Source organism: Caretta caretta, chromosome 10 (genome assembly GCF_965140235.1).
Source record: "Caretta caretta isolate rCarCar2 chromosome 10, rCarCar1.hap1, whole genome shotgun sequence".
In the NCBI taxonomy this organism is placed as follows: domain Eukaryota; kingdom Metazoa; phylum Chordata; order Testudines; family Cheloniidae; genus Caretta; species Caretta caretta.
In genome coordinates, this window is record NC_134215.1 from 41,913,013 (window position 1) to 41,940,748 (window position 27,736).

The 27,736-nt window shown below is 46.5% G+C and overlaps 1 protein-coding gene across 1 annotated transcript in view; it reads left to right on the forward strand.

The window, feature by feature from the left end:
• The first annotated feature begins 11,994 nt into the window (after positions 1–11,994).
• HCN4 (hyperpolarization activated cyclic nucleotide gated potassium channel 4) overlaps positions 11,995–27,736 on the forward strand; it is a 158,076-nt gene continuing 142,334 nt past the window's right edge. The window contains exon 1 of the mRNA XM_048866144.2: positions 11,995–13,140. Within this exon, the coding sequence (XP_048722101.2) occupies positions 12,506–13,140 (635 nt within the window). The 5' untranslated portion in view covers positions 11,995–12,505. The remainder of the gene's footprint in view (positions 13,141–27,736) is intronic.

A 27,736-nucleotide genomic window follows, 5' to 3' on the forward strand; every position in this document is an offset into this window, starting at 1 on the left:
TGTTGCCAACATACCTGAAGAAACCCTTCTTGTTACTCTTGACATCTCTGGCTAGCTGCAGCTCCAGGTGCGATTTGGCCCTCCTGATATCATTCCTACATGCCCGAGCAATATTTTTATACTCTTCCCTGGTCATATGTCCAATCTTCCACTTCTTGTAAGTCTCTTTTTTATGTTTAAGATCTGCTAGGATTTCACCATTAAGCCAAGCTGGTCGCCTGCCATATTTACTATTCTTTCGACTCATCGGGATGGTTTGTCCCTGTAACCTCAACAGGGATTCCTTGAAATACAGCCAGCTCTCCTGGACTCCTTTCCCCTTCAAGTTAGTCCCCCAGGGGATCCTGGCCATCCGTTCCCTGAGGGAGTCGAAGTCTGCTTTCCTGAAGTCCAGGGTTCGTATCCTGCTGCTTACCTTTCTTCCCTGCGTCAGGATCCTGAACTCAACCAACTCATGGTCACTGCCTCCCAGATTCCCATCCACTTTTGCTTTCCCCTCTAATTCTACCCGGTTTGTGAGCAGCAGGTCAAGAAAAGCGCCCCCCCTAGTTGGCTCCTCTAGCACTTGCGCCAGGAAATTGTCCCCTACGCTTTCCAAAAACTTCCTGGATTGTCTATGCACCGCTGTATTGCTCTCCCAGCAGATATCAGGAAAATTAAAGTCACCCATGAGAATCAGGGCATGCGATCTAGTAGCTTCCATGAGTTGCTGGAAGAAAGCCTCATCCCCCTGGTCCGGCGGTCTATAGCAGACTCCCACCACTACATCACTCTTGTTGCACACACTTCTAAACTTAATCCAGAGACACTCATTCCTTACCACCATCAAACAAATGGCATGGTGGAGAAGTTTAATGGAACTTTGGGGGCCATGATACGTAAATTCGTAAATGAGCACTCCAATGATTGGGACCTAGTGTTGCAGCAGTTGCTCTTTGCCTACAGAGCTGTACCACATCCCAGTTTAGGGTTTTCACCATTTGAACTTGTATATGGCCGTGAGGTTAAGGGGCCATTACAGTTGGTGAAGCAGCAATGGGAGGGATTTACACCTTCTCCAGGAACTAATATTCACTTTGTAACCAACCTACAAAACAGCCTCCGAACCTCTTTAGCCCTTGCTAAAGAAAACCTACAGGATGCTCAAAAAGACTGGTATGATAAACATGCCAGAGAGCGTTCCTTCAAAGTAGGGGACCAGGTCATGGTCTTAAAGGCACTCCAGGCCCATAAAATGGAAGCATCATGGGAAGGGCCATTCACGGTCCAGGAGCGCCTGGGAACTGTTAATTCCCCACCTCCAACCGAAAGCCTAAGGTGTACCATATTAATTCTCTAAAGCCCATTTATTCCAGAGAATTAAAGGTTTGTCACTTTACAGCCCAGGGAGGAGATGACGCTGAGTGGCCTGAAGGTGTCTATTAAGAAGGGAAAAGTGCTGGTGGTGTGGAAGAGGTGAACCTCTCCATGACCCTTGGGCATATGCAGCGACAGCAGATCCAGGAGCTGTGCACTAGTTACGCGCCAACGTTCTCAGCCACCCCAGGACTGACTGAACGGGCATACCACTCCATTGACACAGGTAATGCTCACCCAATTAAAGTCTAACCTTACCGGGTGTCTCCTCAAGCTAAAACTACTATAGGATGGGAGATCCTGGATATGTTACAGATGGGTGTAATCTGCCCCTCTGGCAGTGCATGGGCATCTCCAGTGGTTCTAGTTCCCAAACCAGATGGGGAGATACGTTTCTGCGTGGACTACCGTAAGCTAAATGCTATAACTCACCCCAACAACTATCCAATGCCACACACAGATGAACTATTAGAGAAACTGGGATGGGCCCGGTTCATCTCTACCTTGGACTTAACCAAGGGGTACTGGCGGATACCACTAGATGAATCCGCCAAGGAAAGGTTAGCCTTCACCACCCATGTCCGGCTGTATGAATTTAATGTACTCCCTTTCGGGCTGCGGAATGCACCTGCCACCTTCCCAAGACTTGTAGACAGTCTCCTAGCGGGATTAGGAGAATATGCAGTCGCCTACCTTGACGATGTGGCCATATTTTCGGATTCCTGGGCAGAACACCTGGATCATCTACAAAAAGTTTTCGAGCGCATAAGGGAGGCAGGACTAACTGTTCAGGCTAAGAAGTGTCAAATCAGCCTAAACAGAGTGACTTACCTTTGACACCAGGTGGGTCAAGGAACTATCAACCCCCTACAGGCCAAAGTGGATGCTATCCAAAAGTGGCCTGTCCCCAAGTCAAAGAAACAGGTTCAATCCTTCTTAGGCTTGGGCGGTTATTACAGATTATTTGTACCGCAATACAGCCAAATCGCCACCCCACTGACAGACCTAACCAAAAAGAAACAGCCAAATGCTGTTCAGTGGACCGAAAAGTGTCAGAAGGCCTTTAACCAGCTTAAAGCAACACTCATGTCTGACCCTGTACTAAGGGCCCCAGACTTTGACAAACCGTTCCTAGTAACCACAGATGCGTCCGAGCGTGGTGTGAGAGCAGTTTTAATGCAGGAAGGACCGGATCAAGAATTCCACCTTGTAGTGTTTCTCAGCAAGAAGCTGTCTGAGAGGGAAAGCAACTGGTCAGTCAGTGAAAAAGAATGTTACGTCATTGTCTATGCTCTGGAAAAGCTACGCCCATATGGTTGGGGACAGCGTTTCCACCTGCAAACCGACCATGCTGCACTACAGTGGCTTCATGCCGCCACGAGAAATAAGAAAAAGTTTATTCGGTGGAGTTTAGCTCTCCAAGATTTTGATTTAGACATCCAACACATCTCAGGAGCTTCTAAAAAAGTGGCTGATGCACTCTCCCGTTAAAGAGATGTGGAAAATATTGTTAGTCTTTATATACTTGGTAGTATATTTAGAGGTGCATGTGTCTTATTAACTCTGTTTTTTCCTAGAGCTCCAGGAAGAAATCCCAGCCAGCATTTCACCCTATCTGTGATTTGGGGGGCGTGTCATAAATATAAAGGGAAGGGTAAACACCTCTAAAATTCCTCCTAGCCAGAGGAAAAACCCTTTCACCTGTTAAGGGTTAAGAAGCTAGGATAACCTCGCTGGCACCTGACAAATGAGGAGACAAGATACTTTCAAAATCTGTGGGGAGGGAGAAACAAAGTCTCTATCTCTGTGTGTGTGATGCTTTTGCCGGGGACAGAACAGGAATGGAGTCTTAGAACTGAGTAAGTAATCTAGCTAGATATGCGTTAGATTCTGATTTCTTTAAATGGCTGAGAAAATAAGCTGTGCTGAATGGAATGGATATTCCTGTTTTTTTGTCTTTTTGTAACTTAAGGTTTTGCCTAGAGGGGTTCTGTATGTTTTGAATCTAATTACCCTGTAAGGTATTTACCATCCTGATTTTACAGAGGTGATTCTTCTTACTTTTACTTCTATTAAAATTCTTCTTTTAAGAAACTGAATGCTTTTTCATTGTTCTTAAGATCCAAGGGTTTGGGTCTGTGGTCACCTATGCAAATTGGTGAGGATTTTTATCAAACCTCCCCCAGGAAAGGAGGTGTAAAGTTTGGGATGATTTTGGGGGGAGGGAGAGACGTTTCCAAACAGACTCTTTCCAAATTATATCCCTGTTAGACCGTTTGGTGGTGGCAGCGATAAGTCCAAGGGCAAAAGGTAAAATAGTTTGTACCTTGGGGAAGTTTTAACCTAAGCTGGTAAAAGTAAGCTTAGGAGGTTTTCATGCAGGTCCCCACATCTGTACCCTAGAGTTCAGAGTGGGGAAGGAACCTTGACAGGCCGGATACACTGCATCCGAGGGTGCTAAAAGAGTTGGTGGATGTGATTGCAGAGCCATTGGCCATTGTCTTTGAAACCTCATGACAATTGGGGGAGTCCCGATGACTGGAAAAAGGCTAATGTAGTGTCCATCTTTAAAAAAGGGAAGGAGGAGGATCCGGGGAACTACGGGCCAGTTAGCCTGACCTCAGTCCCTGGAAAAATCATGAAGCAAATCCTCAAGGAATCAATTCTGAAGCATTTAGAGGAGAAGAAAGTGATCAGGAACAGTAAGCATGGATTCACCAAGAGCAGGTCATGCCTAACTAACCTATTTGCCTTCTATGATGAGATAACTGGCTCTGTGGATGAGGGGGAAGCAGTGGAAGTGTTATTCCTTGACTTTAGCAAAGCTTTTGATATGGTCTCCCACAGTATTCTTGCCAGCAAGTTAAAGAAGTGTGGGCTGGATGAATGGACTATAAGGTGGGTAGATTGTCGGGATCAACAGGTAATGATCAATGGCTCCATGTCTAGTTGGCAGCCGATATCAAGTAGAGTGCCCCAAGGGTCAGTCCTGGGGCCGGTTTTGTTCAATATCTTTATTAATGATCAGGAGGATGGTGTGGATTGCACCCTCAGCAAGTTTGCAGATGACACTAAACTGGAAGGAGTGATAGATACGCTGGAGGGTAGGGATAGGATACAGAGGGACGTAGACAAATTAGAGGATTGGGCCAAAAGAAATCTGATGAGGTTCAAGAAGGACAAGTGCAGAGTCCTGCACTTAGGACAGAAGAATTCCAATCACTGCTGCAGACTAGGGACTGTGTGGATAAGCAGCAGTTCTACAGAAAAGGATCTAGGGGTTACAGTGGACAAGAAGCTGGATATGAGTCAACAGTGTGCCCTTGTTGCCAAGAAGGCTAATGGCATTTTGGACTGTATAAGTAGGAATATTGCCAGCAGATCAAGGTACGTGATCATTCCCCTCTATTCGACACTGGTGAGTCCTCATCTGGAGTACTGTGTCCAGTTTTGGGCCCCACACTACAAGAAGGATGTGGGAAAAACTGGAAAAAGTCCAGCGGAGGGCAACAAAAATGATTAGGGGGTTGGAGCACATGACTTACGAGGAGAGGCTGAGGGAACTGGGCTTATTTAGTCTGCAGAAGAGAAGAATGAGGGGGGATTTGATAGCTGCTTTCAACGACCTGAAAGGGGGTTCTGAAGAGGATGGATCTAGACTGTTCTCAGTGGTACCAGATGACAGAACAAGGAGTCTCAAGTTGCAGTGTGGGAGGTTTAGGTTGGATATTAGGAAAATCTTTTTCACTGGGAGGGTGGTGAAGCACTGGAATGTGTTACGTAGGGAGGTGGTGGAATCTTCTTCCTTAGAGGTTTTTAAGGCCAGGCTTGACAAATCCCTGGCTGGGATGATTTAGTTGGGGATTGGCCCTGCTTTGAACAGGGGGTTGGACTAGATGACCTCCTGAGGTCCCTTCCAACCCTGATATTCTGTGATTTCAGGAGCAAGGGAAGGCTTGTGCGTGGCAATGAGAATTGAGAACAATACATGAGTGGGGTCTAGCAGAATGATACAGCCACTTAAAGGGTAAATGAGGAAAGATGACCCAGTGGTTCAGGCATTAGCCAGTGACTTGGATGCCAATCCCCACTCTGCCACTTACTCAGTGTGTGACCTCAGTCAAGTCCTTTTGCTTCCCGTTGCCTCAGTTCCCCACCTGTGCCATGGGGATAATAGAACTGCCCTACCCCACAGGGCTGCTGTGAGGATAAATACATTAAAGATTGTGAAGTGCTCAGATATGACAACAAGGGGGACCTGTGGAAGTACCTTAGACAGACAGTAAACTGCACTGGCGTGATTCGTGTCTGTGCTGGGGTCTGCAGCTGTGCAGCTATGGTGGTGGTTAAAACACCAGGGTTGAGAAGGCCACCATTGAACTCATTTTCTCAGCAGGATAAAGGGTTAAGTGAGCCCTGTGGGAATAGAGTGTTTAAGCAGTCCAAATCTGGAGCCTGCTTCAGCTCCCATGGGAGCCAATGGCACAACTCCCACAGACCCATCTGTGATACTACGCCCATATTCTTAATAGAGATATTGTTAGAATATGATTTTGGTATAACTGTGATATGTTTGATGCAAGGTGGATCATGTGAGGTATCATTGGAAAGGTTATGATTATCCTATTTGTATGGAAGTATCATTTCTGTATCTGAAGTTAGAATATGGATTATGTATAAATTACAAAAATGTTTGTGCCTGGGGAATGCCAACCAGATAAAATGCAGTCAGGCTGGCTGGTTAGTCAATGGGCCATTTGGGAGAACAATAGGACTCTGAAGGTGTTAATCTCCCACCTTTCTGAGAAGCTTCCTGCGATGCTGCTTTGACATTGCAGGGTCATGTGATCATGTCACCTGGTACTGGACCCCATCTCGGCCTACTAGTATTTTTCCACTAATAGGGGGTGGGGACCAAACTGGAAAACAAAGTATTCCCGCCGTACATAAATCCTATTTAAGGCAGGGAAGTGAGTTAATCTTTGTTGGTTCTTCACTGAATCCCTGCCCAAGATGACTGCTGAAAACACCTAAAACTGATCTGGGGAAGAAAGAACTGGACCCAGGCTAGAAGGTGTCTGGCCTATGAAAGGAATATCTGGAGTTCTAAGCTGCAAGCAAGAACAGTTTGTCTTCAAGAATCTCTGCAACCTACTTAAAACAACATTTAGAGTGAGAAATTACTACTTGTAGTCACAAAAAGAAAAGGAGGACTTGTGGCACCCCAGAGACTAACAAATTTATTTGAGCATAAGCTTTCGTGAGCTACAGCTTACTTCATCGGATGCATTCCGATGAGTAAGCTGTAGCTCACGAAAGCTTATGCTCAAATAAATTTGTTAGTCTCTGGGGTGCCACAAGTCCTCCTTTTCTTTTTGCGGACACAGACTAACACAGCTGCTACTCTGATAGTTGTAGTCAGTTTCTTTAGTGTATTAAACTTAGCTTGCACGTTTGCTTTATTTGCTCAGTAATCTGCTTTGATCTGTTTGCTATCCCTTATAATCATTTAAAATCTATCCTTTGTAGTTAGTAAACTTGTGTTTCTTTTCTCTAGACCAGTTTGTGCAATTCATAACTGAGCGGCAAAAAGCTGTGCATATCTTCCTCCACGTTGAGGGAGGGGCGAATTTCATGAGCTTGTGCTGTACAGTTTTCTGTGCAGTGCAAGACAATACAATTTTGGGTTTTCCGGAGGGGGTGAGTACTTGAGTGGTGGGCAATTCCTTAGCTGAGTCTTCTGATACAGAGCTGATCTCAGTGTCTGTGTCTTTCTGCAGCTGGGTGTGGCCCTACCTGTGTGTGTGCTGGAGGAGGCTTGAGGGTCTGGCTCAGCAGGCCAGTGTAAGGGAACCCAGACTGGTGGAACTGGCAGGCTTAGTGGTACCCCAGTATATCAGGTGGCACCCCAGACGGGGCAATCCATCACACCATCCCTGCCTGGTAAGAGCCGATACAGTGCAAGTCATGTAGGAAGATACACAGATGGGGACAGATTCATGAAACAGGATCCCTATTCTCTGTTAAATTACAACTCTCTGAGTGTGGGTGAAAGGGTCTACTTTGAGACAGAAGTCCTTAGATAACCACAGCACTGACCCATCTTGAGCAAAGTTCCCCAAGCTGCCTCACCAATATTCTGGATGGGCCCAGGTAGAGGTGGACCTTGAGGAACCTGGTCCTCAGACCTCACTTGCAATGTGAGTTGGATGGAATATGTGTTTAAAATGTAAGTTGTATTGAATTTAAGTTCTAGGTACAAATTTAATGGCAGTGCTTCACTATAAATATAAGGAAACTCATCAGTAAAGCTTAGGTAACGATTTTCAAAACTGTCTAGGGGATTTAGATGCAAACTCCAATTAAAATTAATGACATATTTAAAACCTCTAGCAGGCTGTATCTCAGCCAGGGTCTCTTGTTACTTATTAACTCAATTGATTCTCTATATATCTTTAAGATAGGTGGCAAGATAAGAGGAGCAGCTCTTGTATACAAAGAGAGAGAGATTTCCTGGGTGCTTTGTCCATCTTAGGTCATACCTGTATATTTTGTTACCAGTCCCTCCCCCCCTAGTCGAAAAGTAATGGGGGAGTGAATGCTGTTGCTGGTCATTATGTCTCAAGCGGTGAATTTTAGCAAATTGCTGTGGTGAGAATACTAACTTACACAGCAAATCCAAACACCCTCAGAACATCAGGGGGTTGTTTTCTGCACATTGTGTCCTATTTCCATAGATATAGGCATGACTGATCATGCAACAGAGGTGCCCTCGTTACCCTCCAGTAATGAAACTGTTTATGAGTAATGAGGACATCTCCATCGTACTTCATGGACATGCGTATCTTGGATAGAGGCACATAGTTTTTTACTTGGTTACACAGGTGAAGTTAATGGGATTAGTCTAGATTAGCACTGGTGTAAGTGAGAGCTGAATTTGGCTCTACAGCTTCTTCCCCCTTGACACCTCTACTAACCTCCCCTTCCCTGCTCTTCCCCCAAGTCATATTTTCTGCTGCCATCCTCTCTCCTCCTGAAACCATTGTTGCTCTGGCCTACCTCATCTCCCCAAGATCCCCTTGGTGGATTCTGGATGCTGTCTCACCCACCCCCATTCCTGAGTAATAGAAAGGCCTTCTTGCTTCTTTCACCTTCACTTTCAGGATGGCAAAGATCCTTGCCCTCCCCTCTGGAATGACTCAACGGTTCCAAAAACCTCTTTTTAACCTCTAGTGTAGCTCTCGAATCCACTGCAGAACACTCTCTCCTTCACCTCTGGAGAGGACCTTGCCATATGCTCCAGTACCGTCCTCTTCATGTCCTCTCCTCCTGCCCCAGCACCCTCAACTGCCACCTCACTAGCTGTGGGCAGGAGGTGTGGAGTGAGAGTTACAAGCCATTGGCTGAATTTAATCAATCTTGTGACATCATATCCATGTATTTAATTGGGGTGCTCTTAAAGGATCTCAGTGTGTTTCAGAGGACTATTTCTTTATTAGCTTCTAGTGACACCATAAACCGCAATAGTGGAGAGCCAATGGTTTGTCACCAAAACCCTGAGATGGAATCTCCTTGTCTCAGTGTGTTAAATGTTTGTTTTATGGGCTTTAAAATGTAATAGTAGGTTAGCAATATGGGGGTAGGAAAGCGCTCACTCCAGTTTCTCATGGACGGGTGTCTACATGATAAACTTATTAGCTCTTTTTCTGGCAGTCTTAGCAGTGAGGACAAGGACCGAATGGGTGATGGATTATGAACTAACCTATCACCGTAGAGATGGTCCCACCAGTGCAGTTTGGAGGAAGCTTCCCCTGCAGCTGCCAATTGTACCTCTCCCACAGTTTATAGAGGACTTCAGTTTCCAGAACTCTGTCTGCTACCTTTCATGAGTCCTGAGCTCACTATCCACATGATGCTTGCATTTATCTGTTGCTGTATTCATAGGTGCTGGAACTAAGGGTTAAAGTGGTTTCAATCATATACAGCTTTTACAGTTTGGTTCAATGGCTCTCAGCACCCCCACTGTAAAAATTGTTCCAGGACCCCTGCCTGTACTGCAATCTTTAAATTATGTCATATGTATGCGTGTATACACACACCACATATGTTCATGCAGTATCTCTGTGATCATTTGCAGAACCACATGCTAAATAATCTGCCACTTTTACTGCCTCCCCTGCACTCTGTCCACTAAAGCCATCTCCCTGGGACTTATTCCAATGCCCTGGGGAGCTCCAAACAGACACCATTTAAAAAAGCAATCAACTTGCAAAACAAAAGTTTCCTCACTCCCCTCCCCACCACAATGACATGTACTTGGAGCCCAGGATGAGTTAGGTTCAGTACTACAGCAGTAGCAGCTTTTCTGCACATAAAAATATTATTATGAAGTCCATTTACTCATAGGGTAGATGCTACCATAATACATAATACCAATAATGGCCATAATAATAGCTTGGTGCTCTCAGAGTTGATTCCCAGGCCTTCACACTTATTTCCAGTCCTGTAATGTCCTCAAATAAAATGATCATGACTTTGAAATTCTCAAGGTATAAAAGAGCCATTTAAAGACATTTTTAGAGGTTTTAATGCTCCCTCTGAGCCTGGGACTTAGGACTCATGGAGAAAAATTTCCCAAAGACCTTAGCACCCACAGTGACAGACTGATTTACACGTTTTTGAAAAACTGGTTCATTGTAACAGAGGCCAGATTCAGCAAAGTACTTATGCACCTGCTTAATGTTAAGCACATGCATCAAACCCACTGAAGTTAATGGTACTTAAGCATGAGCTGAAGGACTGGGCCCAACAAGGAGTTGCTGGAAGCATGTGCCTAAAGGTAAGCGCTGTGCTGAATCCCAGCCGCACGCTTTACAGAGGCAGGGATGTTTTAAAAACTCTCTTAAAATATTCCTACATATTTTTCTGTAATACGTGTGGCATGTCACGAATACAGGGTGCGGGGAAGGCAGGTCTGTAATCCTGCCAGAGGTTTGAGTTTTCTAATCCACAGAAACATTTCAAAATTGAGATTCCCCTCCCGCGCCTGCCTTGCTCAAGGAAAGCTCACAATCTCCCCAGCTAGTTGTTGGAGTATTTCACAGGAGTCAGTCGGTGTAGGTCCTGCCCCAGGCTGCGGGGGTGGGGGGAGATGCTAGGCGAAAGCACTGCCGAGCGAGGGGGCTGCTCAGGCCGTGGCGGCATATGCTGTGAGTGTGCACGGTGAAGTCACTCCGCCGCTGGCTGCATTTCCTCGAAGTCAGAACTCCGGTGACTGACACATCCCGCCGCCCTAGGTCGCTGGAGAGCGGAATACGCCGCCAGTGACTGGCAGCAGCCTGCTGGGAAATCTGGTTGCGAGCAGCTGTACAGCTCTTCTCAGGGGAGGCGGGGGGATTCCCACCTTCTCTGCCAGTTATCACCAGGGTGCAGGCTGCCGGCTAGTCCAGCACAGATTGCACGGGCGTGGCCTTTTCCCGATTTAGTTTTATTTTAAATAAATACAAAAGGAAAGGAAATAAAGAGGGCGGAGGACTTAGACCCCCATGTACAATAGAGAATACTATCCTCCATCCATTAGCGCATAGGGCCAAATTCATCCTTGCGGTAAATCGTTGGGCTGCAAAGACGGGGCGCCAGGGCAGTTCGCAAATCTACCAGTTTAGAAAAGCTGGTGTGAAAAACAGCCACCCCGAATATCCTCCATCCATGAGCGCACATGACCAAATCCCCCTCCCTAGGAATGCGCCTGGCTGTGTCCTGGCCCCACGGCTTCGGCATCCCTTCAGGGAGGTTCAGTGCAGGGCTGGGCAGGGAGAGAGGCTCTCCAGGTCCAACTGTCAGTTTCAGCAGCTGTCTCCTGGGAGACGCGGTGAGTCTGGGGTGAGTCGCAGAGTCAGCTGCCCCCTGCCAAGTGGTTTCCCCATGCCTCAGGGAAAGCCCAGGCTTTCCACCCCCTCCCGACATCAAACCCAGCCTGCCTGGTTCGGGGGTGCTCTTCGAAATATAGCTTGGATTCATGACCGCTACAGAGCCAACCCCGCGGGGGAGACAGTAATGTTTACAGGACTGAGGGGAACGCAAGACAAAGGGAAGCCTGAAACCAGTCCATGGCTTGCCGGCGTGTAGAGAGACAGATAGGCTTCCTTCGAGCCCAGCCTACGATCGAAACGCCGGGCATCCCTCAGACCCTCTGCTTTGCATGCAGCAAGCATGTGTCCAGCACGCTGGCTTTTCAAGGTGAACTGGTCTCGCTTTAGCTTTACATTTTTCCCCTTTCACCAAAGCCACAGTGTTTTCGGCAGCAACACTGCATGACACAGCCTCAACTCCCAGAACGAGGGGAAATGATCCTGGGTTGCTCTTTTTAATATTTGTAATTCACTACCCCCCAGTAGTTTCCTCTGAAACTAAACTGTACAATAAGCCTTCTCAATGAGCTAAGAGGACCCTGGGATCCCGGACCAGGAGCAGCGCTGTAGTGCCCAACCCGAATGGACATTGCAGGCTGCGCTCAGAAATATTCCAGTGTCCATCTAGCTACACGCCCGCTGCCCAGCCAGACGTTGCCCTTTTAAGAAACCGGGGTGATGGCTCAGGTAGGCAGAGCCTGTTTGCAGTAATTGCTCCTATGGCAACCCAATTGAATTAGATAGCCTCATGAATATTCCCAGCCCCAGCAGCTGCAGGAGGGATGAGGAGGGCAGTGATGTCAGCAAGCCGGGGATGCTGCAAGTTGCGGTTAATTGTGTCTTAGTGGCTGGGAGGTGAGGAGCGGAGGCTCCCCGGGGTGGGTGGCGGCTACCCCTGCGAGTTGTGCGCTGTGCCGGAGCCGCAGCCCGTTCGCAGGCGGCATGGCCACGGCTGCTGCCGCAGCGGGGCAGGCCCGGAGTGCGGCTCGGACCTAGACTTGCCCGGCGGCGGGGCTCCGGGCGGCCCGGGATTGCAGTGACCCCGCCCCGCGGGGAGTAGGCAGCAAGGAGCTGAAGCGGGACGGGGCTGCCGTCCCCTGTTGCGGACGCGGAGCTGAGCCTGATGCAGAGCCAGTGGCTGGCACGCTCCGGCGAGGAGATGACACGCCTGCCACCGGCCCCCCCTGCCCGGTGAGCTGGGGTGCGGGAGGCCGGGGCCCCGGGGCGGAGCAGCCGCCATGGATAAGCTGCCCCCCGCCATGCGCAAGCGGTTCTACAGCCTGCCCCAGCCCGGCGGGGCCAAGGCGTCGATCATGGATGAGGAGGGAGACGGCGACAAGGACACCCGCAGGCGGAGCATCCGCCTCAAGCCGCTGCCCGCGGCTGGGGGCACCCGGGGAGACGCCGGCCCGGAGCCGGGCGCCAAGAGCAGCACCAACGGGGACTGCCGGCGCTTCCGCGGCAGCCTGTCCTCGCTGGCCAGCCGGCACCTGCACGACGCGGCCGAGGGCAGGCGGCTCATCGGGGGCGAGGGGGAGGCGGCCTCCCCCGGCGAGGAGCGGAGCCCTCAGGGCGGGGGGGAGCCCGAGCTCCCGCCGGCCCCCGCCCGGTCCCCCCCGCCGGAGCCGCAGGCCCTGCCCGCCTCCGCCTCCATCAAAGTGGAAGGCGGGGCGGGGGGCGACCAGATTACCCCGGACGAGGAGCTGCGGCTGGGCCAGGCAGGCTTCATGCAGCGCCAGTTCGGGGCCATGCTCCAGCCGGGGGTCAACAAGTTCTCGCTGAGGATGTTCGGCAGCCAGAAGGCGGTGGAGCGGGAGCAGCAGCGGGTCAAGTCCGCCGGGTTCTGGATCATCCACCCCTACAGCGACTTCAGGTACTGAGACCCCGCCAGCCCAGAGCCCCTCCACCAGCCGTGCACCCCCCACCCCCCGCGCGTTGCCTCCTGCCAGTCCAGAATCCCCCCGCTCCCGCACCGCCTGCTGTGTCCCTCCCAGCCCAGAGCCCCCGCGCGGAGGGAACTTTTCTGGTTAGTTTCCCTGTCGCTGGAGCTAGAGGACACAGTTGTTGCTGAGCAGCCCAATGCAAACCCGCTCTCCTACTCCGCTGAGTTTAAGCAAAACTTTCACCTCCCTCCATCTTATTTTTGACTATATTGTCAAATGTATCATCAGCTTCCACCTGCGTTAAGGGCCACTCCACAGTCCAGCGTAACTGGGAACCTGCCCTCCATCCGATACACAGCTGTGGTTAGTCGGTGCCTGTAGCATGTTAAACTGCTCCTGCCTCTCCACTTCCACCCCTCGGGTCTGTTTTGTTCATGTGCTAGCTTCGCTGTTTGCTGTTGATCCCTAGATCGTTATTCTCCCACCCTCCAAGAGTGGAGTAAGGATGTTGCTGCTGCTCCATAGGGCTACTTACTGCAGCACTACTTGCCAGGCATTTGTATGTACAAGGGATAGCGCCATTCATTAAGCAGAATCCTAGTCCTTCAAAGAATGGTTAAGACTTTTTTTTGTTGCATATATAGATCCTGTTTGTGGAACTAATTTGAATGGGGTTAGCCAGCCTGGTTTTGCTACAAAACTGTTCTCACTTTCACTTAAGTGGCAATCTTTCATTGTGGGTTAATGAGAGAATTAACTTGTAAGCAGTAGATCCAATTTCTTTAATGCTCTCTGTCACAGTGTTTGGGTATTTTGGGGTGAACGGATGGCTACTGTACAGGCAAGTGTTCCTCGGTGCAATATGTAAAGTACTGCAGTCAGTAAGGAAGTACATAGTGCAAGCAATGTCCAAGGTTTATTGCTTCGACTTTAATTACAACAGGCTTATACACTACATAAAAATTCAGTGGAAGCTCTCCATACAAATACATATCACAAAATGCACACTGCAAATTGTCCAGCACAGCATTATCTCCTAGGATGGGGTCAGGGAGATAGTTACAGGGGAGGTGAAGTGTTGATTTCTTACCAATAAAAAGCTCCTGAAACTATGTTTTAGAGATTTAAAAATCAGTTCACACATTTAAAGGGTCCACACCTGCCAGTGATCAGATTAATTTATATTTCTTGAATTAACACACAATAATAGGGGTTTTTTTTAATCTGAAAGACTGCACTGTCAATTAAATCCATGCATCGAAGCCCCAAATGCACTGCTGACCCAGCACGTAAGGGTTTCCAATAGTCACATCATCATATTTAGTCCTTGCATGTATAATCTCCTTCATGCACTGATTGAAAAGGGTTTAAAAAGATGTCTCACAAACACAGTAGAATGTGAGGGGTTGGCTTGAAAAACAATAATTATGTGGCCTTGTCTACAGATCTTTGTCTTATCTGCCTCTGCCTGGATGTAAAACCGAACCAAACCTCTGTGTCCTCTTAGGTTATTCTAGAGAACTGTTCTCTTGCATATAGCATCTTAAAGGGTTTGTTTGGTTCTTAGTGCATTGGCTATCTGAGCGGACTCCATCCAAACGTAGCCTAGAGTTTGCACGTTTCGCATATACTGTGAATTCATTCTCCCCTTCTTTCTTTAGGGCTAATTTTTCAGCATAGAACCAGACTGTCAAACTCCAGTACAGAGATGTTTGTAATAGTAGCCAATGCGCCTCTCATACAAGGTGAGATGTTCCTATTTGGCTAGAATTGCTAAATTAGCCAACACTGACTGATTAAAATAGAGCAACACATTATGAGGTAAGTTTTTATTTCTGAGGTGCTGCAATATATGGCCATTCACCATATCACACACAGGAATAAAACATGCAGGCAAGTTAGACACACCCAGACCAAATGATCAGGCCAAGTCTGTAACATGCAGTAGGTCTCTTAGTCACATGCATGTGTGTGATTTGTTAGTATTAATAATTAAGTCCTTGCCTGATGTAGCCTTGTGTTTGTGCAGAGATGATAGCTCTGGCTGGATATTGTCCTCAGGTGCAAGGCACTCTTGGTTTTAAATTCCAGTTAAGATGATCAGCTGCTGCTTTGTGTTCCCTTCTAACCTTATGCTAGTAGCCTGGCACACAATATACGCTTTCTCCCCACAGTCCGTACTGGGCCTGCCACAGATGGGACAGCAGCATTGGTTGTACAATGGATGTTAGTGAAGGGGATGAAGAGAAGGGGAGACGATACTGTAGTCTATGGCCATTGCCTGTCTTCCCCCCACTGTTTTCTCCCTTTCCCTGCTTCTAGGTCCCTTGAGAATATCCCTATGAAGATGACTGCCACTGAAAGGAACTGTGTAGACTTCCCTGATAACACTGACCGTGGCTCAGCAAGTTTGCAGATGACACTAAACTGGGAAGAGAGGTAGATACGCTGGAGTGTAGGGGTAGGATACAGAGGGACCTAGACAAATTGGAAGATTGGGCTAAAAGAAATCTGATGAGGTTCATCAAGAACAAGTGCAGAGTCCTGCACTTAGGACGGAAGAATCCAGTGCACCGCTACAGACTAGGGACCGAATGGCTAGGCAGCAGTTTGGCAGAAAAGGACCTAGGGCTCACAGTGGACGAGAAGCTGGATATGAGTCAACAGTGTGCCCTTGTTGCCAGGAAGGCCAATGGCATTTTGGGATGTATAAGTAGGGGCATTGCCAGCAGATCGAGGGACGTGATCGTTCCCCTCTATTTGACACTGGTGAGGCCTCATCTGGAGTACTGTGTCCCACACTACAAGAAGGATGTGGAAAGAGTCCAGTGGAGGGCAACAAAAATGATTAGGGGGTTGGAGCACATGACTTATGAGGAGAGGCTGAGGGAACTGGGATTGTTTAGTCTGTGGAAGAGAAGAATGAGGGGGGATTTGATAGCTGCTTTCAACTACCTGAAAGGGGGTTCCAAAGAGGATGGCTCTAGACTGTTCTCAGTGGTAGCAGATGACAGAACAAGGAGTAATGGTCTCAAGTTGCAGTGGGGGAGGTTTAGGTTGGATATTAGGAAAAACTTTTTCACTAAGAGGGTGGTGAAACACTGGAATGCGTTACCTAGGGAGGTGGTGGAATCTCCTTCCTTAGAAGTTTTTAAGGTCAGGCTTGACAAAGCCCTGGGATGATTTAATTGGGGATCGGTCCTGCTTTGAGCAGGGGCTTGGACTAGATGACCTCCTGAGGTCCCTTCCAACCCTGATATTCTATGATTCTATGATTCAGTGTTTGAACTGAAGGGGGCAAATTTTCCCTGATTTTGGTGCTGAAGCATCCTTCTTGGGGGCAACTTAGTTCTCCCTTTTATGGATGACAATATTTTTGGCCTCTGAAATGCAGCAGATTGCAACAAATAGCAGGTATTATCAAAGTACTTCCAAGCGCTAGGTATCCTTCAGCCAAAGGACTTTACTTCCTCCATTGCAAATTACTCAGTGCAATACTGACTGCTCCTAATCAAAGGCAGGTACAGATTCCATGCTGTTAGGACAGTATTCTCTGTTGCCTTGTAACTGCATTGTCTCCAAAGTGCTAGGGGAACACTTTTTAATGACAAGGAGGAGTTAAAGACTAACAGATTTATTTGGGTTCAACCCATGGGGTTTTTTTACCCACGAAAGCTTATGCCCAAATAAATCTGTTAGCCTTTAAGGTGCCACCGGATTCCTTGTTGTTTTTGTGGATACAGACTAACACAGCGACCCCTCTGATATTTTGTAATGACTACACAAGTTCTAGGGCAATGGAGAATCAGGCCCCAGATCTTATTTCCTGCCTCTGTGGAGTAATCAGTTTCACTGTTGAGAGTAGCTCTTGCACCTGCAAGACAGAGATCTGGAAACTCATTGCTGTTGCATTAGACAGCTGGGGATGTAAACCTGTGGGCTGGATGCCTCAGTATGTCGACTCACTACTATTGGGCCTGATTCTGACCTGACTTACATTGGTGTAATTCCACTTGCTTCACTGGAGGTACTCCTGATTTACAATGGCATGAGGGCAGTTCCTGTCACAGTGGCACAACAGATGCTTTCATCATAGATTGTCATTAAAGAATCCGTTTTACACCTAATATGGTTAATTCAATGGCAAATCTATGACTCCTCCAACAGTAAAATAAGTTAATACGGATTAATGTTCCATTGATCCCAGCTTCTAGTCCTTTGCAAGAGGGAAAGAAACTGAATGACCTCTACCAAAATCAACTCCAATGCCCTAAGTATGGTGACTAGTGAATGGGCTAATTCTAGAAGCACTTAAAAAGTGATTTAACCAATACACTTTCTATTAGAAATTGCTGTTACACTGTGAAGCATACCTATGTATTAGTTACCAGAGTTTATTTGCATTCATGGTTGATTGCACATCAGTGCAGATTAAATGTATGTTTCCTAAATCAAGATTTATGTGAAATTTTGAAAGCTTTTTCAGTGGCTAGATAAATAGATTCATAATTTCTAACTTGGAGGAAGCATTGATCCAGTACAATTTGTTTAAGATAAAATAATAGGCAAACGATAGGTTTTTATTTGTGTTCGAGTAGAGGATATTGGGGATATCTGCTCTCTCTGTGATCAGGAACTGCTTGCAAAGTGGGTGTAGCATGCTTCTTTTTAGAGTGAACTGAGCCGCAAAAAATGTCAGGTGAAATGTACGAGCATCAGGAACTCTTAAGGAACACAGTTGTTTTCATTCCTGAATGTGGCCCTAATCCCCCAGACACTATCAGGCGTAGTTCTTTCTACTGTGGAATCAATAGAACTGCCCACAGTAGTACACACTAAACCTGGTTGTCTGGGCCCAACTAGGGGATGAGAAACACAAGGCTCATGACTGGGTTTGAATAGACTTATTGATTTGTGAAGGATTCTATGGGGCACTAGTGGATCTGTGCTTATCCACTAGTGGATCTTTCCCTGCTTATCTTTTTACTAATTGTTTTGCTAAGATGAAAAACCATTTGCAACATGTACAGCGATACCCACTGCCTATGTCAGTTCATCAGGCAGTTATTGTCATTCCTGTTCTGAATCAGCAATGGTATGCTCATTACCTACTGCTGTAAAATGGCTCTGAGTGCTACCTCTCTGCATCATTTTATTCCTGCCCATGTTCTGAGACCACCCACCATAGTGAACTCTGATCCTGTGAATTGCTTGCTACTGTTAGTGAAGTGGAATGGAAGCTGCACATTGTTTCAATGTCTCTCAGAATGCAAATTGGGTGAGACTTCTGTTTAAAGTGAGAGGTAGAAAAAGTTTTGTTTGTCAGTAAAAATGGACAGTCAAAGACACAGGTTAAACGCAGGTGGTTCAAACACTGGAGTCTCTTTTCTTATTTTCAAACTGATTATGCTTGGGTTAAAACTGGTGCTACATTGCTAATTGTGAAATGTTTCAGAGTAACAGCCGTGTTAGTCTGTATTCGCAAAAAGAAAAGGAGTACTTGTGGCACCTTAGAGACTAACCAATTTATTTGAGCATGAGCTTTCGTGAGCTACAGCTCACTTAAGGTGCCACAAGTACTCCTTTTCTAATTGTGAAATGATTTCACTGACCCCCGTCCTGCCATCCTTACTGAGGCAAAACTTCCCATTGAATTCCATGGGAGTAGTACTCTAGGGCAGTGCTACTCAAAGTGGTGATCCGCGGACTGGTGCCGGTCCTTGAGCCATCGGATGCCGGTCTGTGCACACATTGGAAAAAAAAATTGCCAGTCCCCCACATCAGATAGCTTGAGAAGCACTGCTCTAGGGCATTTAGTAGGAATGGTTCAGGGAAACCGCATCTGTATTCCACCTCCTCCCCCTATCTAGCCCAGGAGTGCCCAGTCCTATCTCAGATTTCTGCTGTCACTGATCTCTGGACAGGGACTCTTGACCCACTCCCTTCTGATGGGGGATTTTTAAGGCCACACAGCTCCCTGCCATCCATTGAAATATTCCCAGCAAGCCAATCTGCTTAAAGGCCAGCCCTGTGTGTTGCTTTCTCTTTGAGTATGACACTGTTTTTACTGACAGGCACAAGTTACCACCCAGCTCTTTCTAAGCAAGCACATTCTTCAGGTAAAAGCATTACAGAGAAAACATATAAAAACAATAAATGGATTTAAACACATACCAGGAGTCACCCAGGAGTCTTATGGGGCCCTAGTAATCCAAAATCTTTCCAACACTTCTGCAATGGTTCTGCTCCGCCCCCTTGGACAGAAGGCCCTGTTTGCTGGATCAGAAAGCAGGCCCTGCATCCGTTTAAACCTGGCCTTTTTATATCAAAAGCCCTTTCTTTGTCTGTTGGTCTCTGGAAAACCCAGTTGAACCAATCTATGCAACACCCCCACCCAAGGAAACGATACCCCTCTGGAGGTGTTTATAACCTAACTGATTCACCTGTATCATCCCCCACTTTTTGTTGTTCGTGGAGGAGCTGTGATAACAATCCCTGTCCCCCAGTGGTACATTATACGCTTAAAGCAGCATGGTCCCAGAGATATTGCATGGGGTTGCAACATCTGTCACACAAGGGCCTAATCCAAATCCTGTTGAAGTAATTGGAAAGGCTCTTCCTGACTTCAGGGAGTTTTGGCTCAGGTTCCAAGAGAGGAAGCCCAGTCTTATAGTTGGCTAGTCTAGATTCAGGGGTTCTATTCCTGCCTCTGACTCTGTGTGTGCCCTTGTACAAATCACTTAATTTGTCTGTGCCTTAGTTCTCCATCTATAAAATGGGATAGTAGCTCCCTGCCTTAAAAGGGTGTTGTGGTGATAAGTGCATTTGTTTATGAGGAGTGTTCAGGTACTAGAACAAGCACCATTTAAAGAAAGTAGTGCCTCTATGAATCAAACCCTGCAGCTTATTACCATAATGACAGAGCAAGATTTGGACTATTACCATAGAACAGTGGCTCTCAACCCTTCCAGAGTACTTTACCCTCTTTAAGAGTCTGATTTGTCTTGCATACCTCTAAGTTTCACCTCACATAAAAACTACTTGCTTACAAAACCAGACCTAAAAATACAAAAGTATTTAAGTAATTTGAAAGGCTTCACTATTATTATACTACGCTATTACTACACACACTATTACTGAAAAATTGCTTACTTTCTCATTTGTACCATATAATTATAAAATAAATCAACTGGAATGTAATATATATATTGTACTTACATTTCAGTGTATAGTATATAGGGCAGTATAAACAAGTCATTGTACGAAATTTTAGTTTGTACTGACTTCGCTGGTTGTAAAACTAGACAAATATCTAGATGAGTTGATGTACCCCCTGGAAGACCTCTGTGACCCCCTGGAAGACCCAGGGGTCTGAGTACCTCAGGTGGAGCCATAGAATACTGCTGTGATTATGTATTATACAACAACAAAACACCAGTGTATGTTGAAAGAATGTTACGGAGGCTGCAAATTCAAGCCTTAAATAGGAAATGCTAGCATCTCAGAGCAGCATTCTGCTGCTTAATGGTGAGACCATCCTTTCTCTTCCTGCAGTCTCCTGTCTAATTCGTCACACACCTTCCAACTTCTGCAGCAAATGGGGCAGGGGTCTTACTGACAACAGTCTCCTTCATTACACAGGTTTCAGAGTAGCAGCCGTGTTAGTCTGTATCCACAAAAAGAACAGGAGGACTTGTGGCACCTTAGAGACTAACAAATTTATTTGAGCATAAGCTTTCGTGAGCTACAGCTCACTTCTCCAATGAAGTGAGCTGTAAGCTGTAGCTCACAAAAGCTTATGCTCAAATAAAGTGAGCTGTAGCTCACGAAAGCTTATACTCAAATAAATTTGTTAGTCTCTAAGGTGCCACAAGTACTCTTGTTTCATTACACAGTCATCATTCATTCCTATAGTGGATTGATCCTGTGCACTGAGTGAGGCAGGAGTCATGTGGGAAAAATAGCATATGCTCTTGTAATTACTATATCACAATGCGTATATACAAGGGGGTTGAGTTAAGGTTGTACAGGCAATCTTAATTTGGGCATTTCCTTGATTTTGAGTGCTTGATTTTGCAACCTTAATAACATTATTTTAAAATAGTTTTGTGTGTGTCATTTCCTAGTTTTTAAGTTTGTTTTTTTAAAAACACAGAAATTCCATCACTTAGCATCATAATAGCACACATGCAGATCATTAGTAGGGTTGGCACCTTTAGATCCGCCACACAGACCTCTGCCACTTGAGCTAACAGAGTGAAAGAGAGCAGCAGTAGCCCAGGGTATCTATGTAGACCAGCACTAAAAGGGCATGAGACACACACTATGGTTTTCACTGCTATTTGGTGACAACAGGGGAATGATGAGACTCAGGAATCTTGAGTTCCATTCTAGGCTGGTGTGTGTGTGTGCTCTGATGGGCATGCACTCTTATGCTCATTTTCCCTAAGTTTCCCCCTCTAACTGGTCCCTGTGTCAGTCCTGTCTCTTTCCCACCCCATCCTAGACAGTTCCAGTCTCCCCTCCTCAGACTTCTTGTCTCAATCTCCTTGCCCAACAAGGCCTAGTCTTATGCCTCTGGGCACCCAGTTTGAGTCTCCCCTGCATTCCCAGTCCCCGCCTCTCTATCCTTAGTTCTCCCCACCATATCTTTGTTCCAATTTTCCTTACCCAGTTCCCCTCCCTCTGACTCCTTATCTAATCTATCTCTTTTACCCTAGTCTCCACCAATGTTCCCTCTGCTCACGGTCCCCAGGCCCACTGGCTCCCAGTCCCAATCTCCCTCTGCAGGTTCTTCATCCAATCTGTGTCATCATTGTTCCATCCCGGCTCCTTGACTCAGGGCATGTCTTCACTAGCAACGTTAAAATGCTGCTGTGGCAGCGCTTTAATGCGGTTGTGTAGTCCCAGCACCAGCGCTGGGAAAGAGCTCTCCCAGTGTTGTAAAAAACCCACCTCCATGAGGGGAGTAGCTACCTGCACTGGGAGCAAGGCTCCCAGCGCTGGTGCACTGTCTACACTGGCACTTTACAGCGCTGAAACTTGCAGCGCTCAAGGGGGTGTTTTTTCACACTCCTGAGTGAGAAAGTTGCAGTGTTGTAAAGTGCCAGTGTAGACAAGGCCTCAGTCTCTTTGCCCAGCAAGTCCCAGTCCCCCGCCCCACTTTTTAGCTCCTTGTCAGAGCCGTCTCCACTCCCCGCCCCCTCCTTCCCACTTTTCTCAATCCCAACCTCCTTGCCCAGCCGGTCCCAGTCTCCCCCTTTCCCACAGCTCCTCATCTCATCTCAGTCTCCCCCCTTCATCTACTGGTTCTCGGTTTCCCCACCTCCCATTTCCCTCTCCCACTCCCAATCCCTTTGCCCAAGGAATGGCAGTCCCCTTTTCTCCCCCCTACACCGACCTAAAAGTGGAATTCTTTTTATAAAGACCAATTTTTAGATAAACCCTTCTACTTCTTGATTGCTGGATCCAAATAATCTCAAAACGTAAACCCTCCAGATTACACATGTCTATAGAAGTGAAATCTTCATTTTGCTAGGATGAAACAAGTTTGTTTTTGGGGGTGGGAAAGTGTGTTTTATAAAAGTATTACTGGTGAGCACATAGAAAAATATACATGTAAGTTTCAGAGTACCAGCCGTGTTAGTCTGTATTCGCAAAAAGAAAAGGAGTACTTGTGGCACCTTTGAGCATGGCTCATGCTCAAATAAATTGGTTAGTCTCTAAGGTGCCACAAGTACTCCTTTTCTTTTTGCGAATACATGTAAGTATTTTCAGTGTTATAAACAGGCAGGGCTCTGCTGTACAGATGTTTTGCATTATACAATAGTATACACTGTATAATAGTATACATTGTTTTGCATTATACAATAGTATGTGGTGCAATAAAGTAAATAATATCGCATCAGAATGCTTTCAGAATACAGAAACCAGAATGCTGTCTTTCTGGAGATCAGCATCATTTTAGTTTGAAACTACTGACATTTGTGTTTGTTTCTTATCAGTAACTTATTAGCTAAGCCACAGAATTACTCAGACTGCTCTTGGGACCATCATATCAGAGCTCTCCTCTTTCCCACATCATGCATTTCTCTCTCTCTCTCTCATTTTTAAAGACATGTTAATGCCAAGGCAGTTACAGGTCAATCAAATCATTGTTGGTTCTAATTGGCACTCTAACAAGCTGTTAAATTATTTTACTTGCAGATGAATGTCACTCAGAAATAAAGGTGCCAAATCCTTTTCCTCCTTTGAGAACATCAAAGAACCCATTTCCTTGTATATCTCTTCCCACAGATGAGCGTAAGTGAAAGGTAACTCCGGGAACTGGCTTGTTGGAACTTGAGATTCAACCCACAGAGCTAAATGAATGATGGCTGCACAGAGGGCCTGTATAACCGTGTTCCAGTCTGGTCCCTTGTGTGATTGTACAGTAGGAAGGGTGCAGCTTTTATACAACATGAGGCTATGGAGAAGATTTTCAAAGATGGAAAGGGGAATCAGATGCCCAACTCCCATTGCTTTTCAGTGCTGAACTGTCCTTTGTGCCTGTGAAAATCTCTTTCCTGATCTGTAATATTATCACCTTTTTGGTGCCACGCCCCTCGTGATACTGGGATATAGCAAGGCTACTGAGCATCTGTCAGAAGAGTCGACTCTGCTTTAAGCCATTTTAAGAGATGTTTTATGTAATGACATCTCAGTTCCTCTCTCTAGGCATTCATGTCCATCACCATAGTTTCAGAGTAACAGCCGTGTTAGTCTGTATTCGCAAAAAGAAAAGGAGTACTTGTGGCACCTTAGAGACTAACCAATTTATTTGAGCATGAGCTTTCGTGAGCTACAGCTCACTTCATCGGATGCATGCCGTGGAAACTGCAGCAGACTTTATTTAATAAATAAATAAATATTATTAAATAAAGTCTGCTGCAGTTTCCACGGCATGCATCCGATGAAGTGAGCTGTAGCTCACGAAAGCTCATGCTCAAATAAATTGGTTAGTCTCTAAGGTGCCACAAGTACTCCTTTTCTCATCACCATAGTGTCTAAGCACGTCTCATTCCCTTTCTCTATTAAATGGCTTAGCTTGTAAGTCAGAACAAGATTTTCCTAGCTAGCAACGTTGAAAGCTCATCCTAGTGCCTCCAAATCAAAGCTGCCTTTTCTCTGCCTCGTCTATGACAGGCAGTAGGAAATATTCTGGAATCCTCATTTAGGTGGCCAATTTTGCTGGTGATGCATGAGGCAGAATAGAATGCAGCTTTGCTCTGCACAGATGTATGGGCTCTGCAGTGCTGACAGCACTAAAATGTATTGTTGTTTTTTTGGTCAGCAGACCAAGTGGTTAGGATGTTGAGAACATTGAGGAGGGAGCAAGTGCATGCTAGGCACTAACAAGGTGCCATTCTGGTGGCCCTTTTCTGACCTTGACCCTAGTTAATGCTTAATGCTTCATTTCTTTGAAGTCCCTTTACAAATGCAGTATATTTGCCCCCTGCAGTATATTCATGTCAATTGTGGCCATCCTGTGCTTGGCATTAGCACCAGAATGTAATAAAACCAGACAGTTGCTCCTATTAGGATACCGCATGCAGCAATGGAAGGATGTGTCAATAAGAGAGAGGCAGATGATGATCCAGTGGGGAATTCCAAGGTCAGCTCAAGGGACCATCAATCTGATATGATAGGGTCCCAACCAAGCCCCAGTGAGGCACATGAGTTAATCTCATTTGTGGTGCTTCTTCCAAACATGCTGTTGATTTAAATCTTTGCCACTTTGGAGGGACAGGTTGCCTGTGTTTATGCATCTATTGTTAAGGAGCTTAGAAGCAGGAGAGGTTCTGCAGGTTGCCAACTGACTCTGGGCAGTGAAATGTGCAAGAGCTTCCCCTCTCCTCTTTCACAGCTGTGGGTCTGGTTTCTGTGATTGCACAAGTGCTTGCTTTACTGGCAATGAGTACCTCCCCTTCCTTGCACTTGGTACCTTGTAGCTCTCCTTTCTACTCAGAGCTGCTCTAACGTTGCTGTAATTTGACAGACATTTATGCCCCCTACACATTTGGGGGATGGGAAACCTGGTGAAGTATTTATAGATTTGTTGAGGGAGAAAGAAATCTCTTGCAAAGTTATCAGCACTCCAGAGCTTGTGAAGGAGATAAGAGCTGCATTCTGAAGACTTGGGGACTCCATATTAATAAGTCTCTTACTTCCACCCATCACATCACACGTGATTTCATAGCCAGGCACTCACTCCCCACAGCACTAGTATCACTGTTGCCCAGCGCAATGTCTTGTCTGCAAAGAAACAGAGCAGTGATGGCAAGGGGTGGGTGGGTGGGCAGGGTGTTGAGGCCCCTATTTATCCACTGGCTCATTCTGAGAATTCAATCTCCGCTGTTATGTTAGTGAAGAGATTGCAAGGAAGGTGCCAAACCCTGGGGGTGCAGGATGAGAGAATGCAGGAGCCGATAATGGAGGTATTAGAGCTCTGCAAAGAACCAGATGTTGCATTAGACACAGAAGCAGCACAGGGGGGACACTTTGCAGACACTGTCAAGGTTTGGACTGGCTCTCCCAACAGACGGAATGATAACAGGTTGGATACTGACAGCTGGCTCCATGCTGTCTCTTCACACAGAGAAAACCCTTCACTAAGCACTGATTCCCAAGATTTGATTTCCACCACCTGCTTGCTTATATCGCTTTTTCCAGTGTTGTAACTCCACTGACTGTAGTGATTTACACTGGTGTCAATGAGGAGGGAGTCGGGTACCCTCCATCCACAGTCTTTAATGAGTTGTAGAGAGAGGAAGGGCTCAGTATAATCTGTGGCCATATTCTTTTCTCACTTACACTAGTGCAAACCTGGAGTAACCCCTTCAAAGTCATTGTGTGTCTCCCAGTGTAACTGAAGGATCAGTAGTCTCTGGAGAGGAAGCATTATCTACCTGTCAAAGTGCAATGTTGGGAGGTGGGAGATCTGGGTTCTGTACTTGACTCGGTCATAAATTCATTGTCACCTGGAGCAGGGCATTCTTTGTGACTGGAGAAAGTCACTCTTTCTCCAGCTGTATATCGTGGCTAATAATACTCAGTGACCAGGAGAGTGGTTGCGAGGCTTAACCTTTTGTAAAGCTCTTTACTACCCTCAGATGGAAGGTGCTAAAGAAGGGCAAAATAGACTTACCTGCTCTGGGATCCATTGGTACATACGGTATGTGTGATCTACAGCAGTCCAAGGGTTTACAGAGAAATCTTGGAAGAATTTCTGTCTTTTGTCTTTGAAGATGTGGGATATACCCCTTAGCCTGTTAATGGCACAGGCCTGAATAGATCTCCATGCTGCTGGCTGATTTCTAGAGAATTGGTTCCTTTGTCCTTACCTTAATGAGACAAATTTGACCAGCACCGAATCTGAAAAACAGAATCCAAGAATAACTTCTATGATTCTACGCAATGGCACGTTTTTAAAGCTAGATTAGACAGACAATCAGTAAATGTGCCATAGGGACTAATCCTGCATTGGCAGGGAAAGCGGCTAGAGGAATTCTCTCTTTTCAGTGGTCAGGTGCAGCACCTTGGGAAGGATTGGGGATGCTTCCAAAATAAAATAATGCCGTGCCTTTCCCTTGTGCGCAATGTATGCCACAACATGGAACACCCTCTGCTTGTGGAATCGCAGCCTCTTGGTTACAGTAAATGTGACCCAATGGAAGGCCCAGCCCCAGGGTTATGCGATCTGGCCTTTTTGGGATGTGGCAGGCTTGGAAAACATCACCTGGTATAATCTCCTATGGAATAACCTTTTGAATGATCTGTTGTGATGCTGGACTTTCAGCTCAAACGTGAATGTGCTTCGGACAAAGTCAGTCCTGATTAAGCTCAGGTCAGAGAGTAGCTGAGGTGCTTGTTCCATGCTTGAGAGCTGGAACAAGGCAGCCTGAACCAATGACACATGCTTAAAAGAAAATCCAAGTATGGGGGTGTCTGTAGGCTGAACACTGACTCTGTGTTTGAAAAGGTCTGGTCTTTAGGATTCACAAGGCCCTATGCAAAGTAATGTGTGGGGGGGTCCATCTAGTTCTTTCACTGTGAACGCCCCCTGCCAAATCTCTCTGTACCCATGATATCCCTCCTCTCCTGCCTGTCTGTGACCCACCACTTGAATGAGGTGAATTCCTCCTTGTTACTATCCATGAGGCTTCTGTGACCACCCATCCCACTGCACTGAACAGGAGGGGCAGCCTTCCAAGCAGGGGAGGTTAAGCTGGCTCTGTGATCCACTGGTACCGCAGCAATGGCACTGGCAGGTTTGTGTATGGTGTGGGCCACTGAGTATTTGAACAGGGTTCTGGAAACTGCCACAAGTGGAGCCGTGCAGTGAAATTTGCACTGCAGGCTGCGGAGGATTTGCCTTGACATCATCTGGCCTGTGCTGAGATCCGCAGACAGTCAGCAGACCTGTGCGCACATCCAGTATCTTCAGCTTTGTAGAATTAAGGCTTAGCTTCAACATAAGCTAATGCAAGCTGTGCCCACCCCACACAGCTGGCTGCTGTATGGCTTTATGTCTGTCTAAGCATTCTG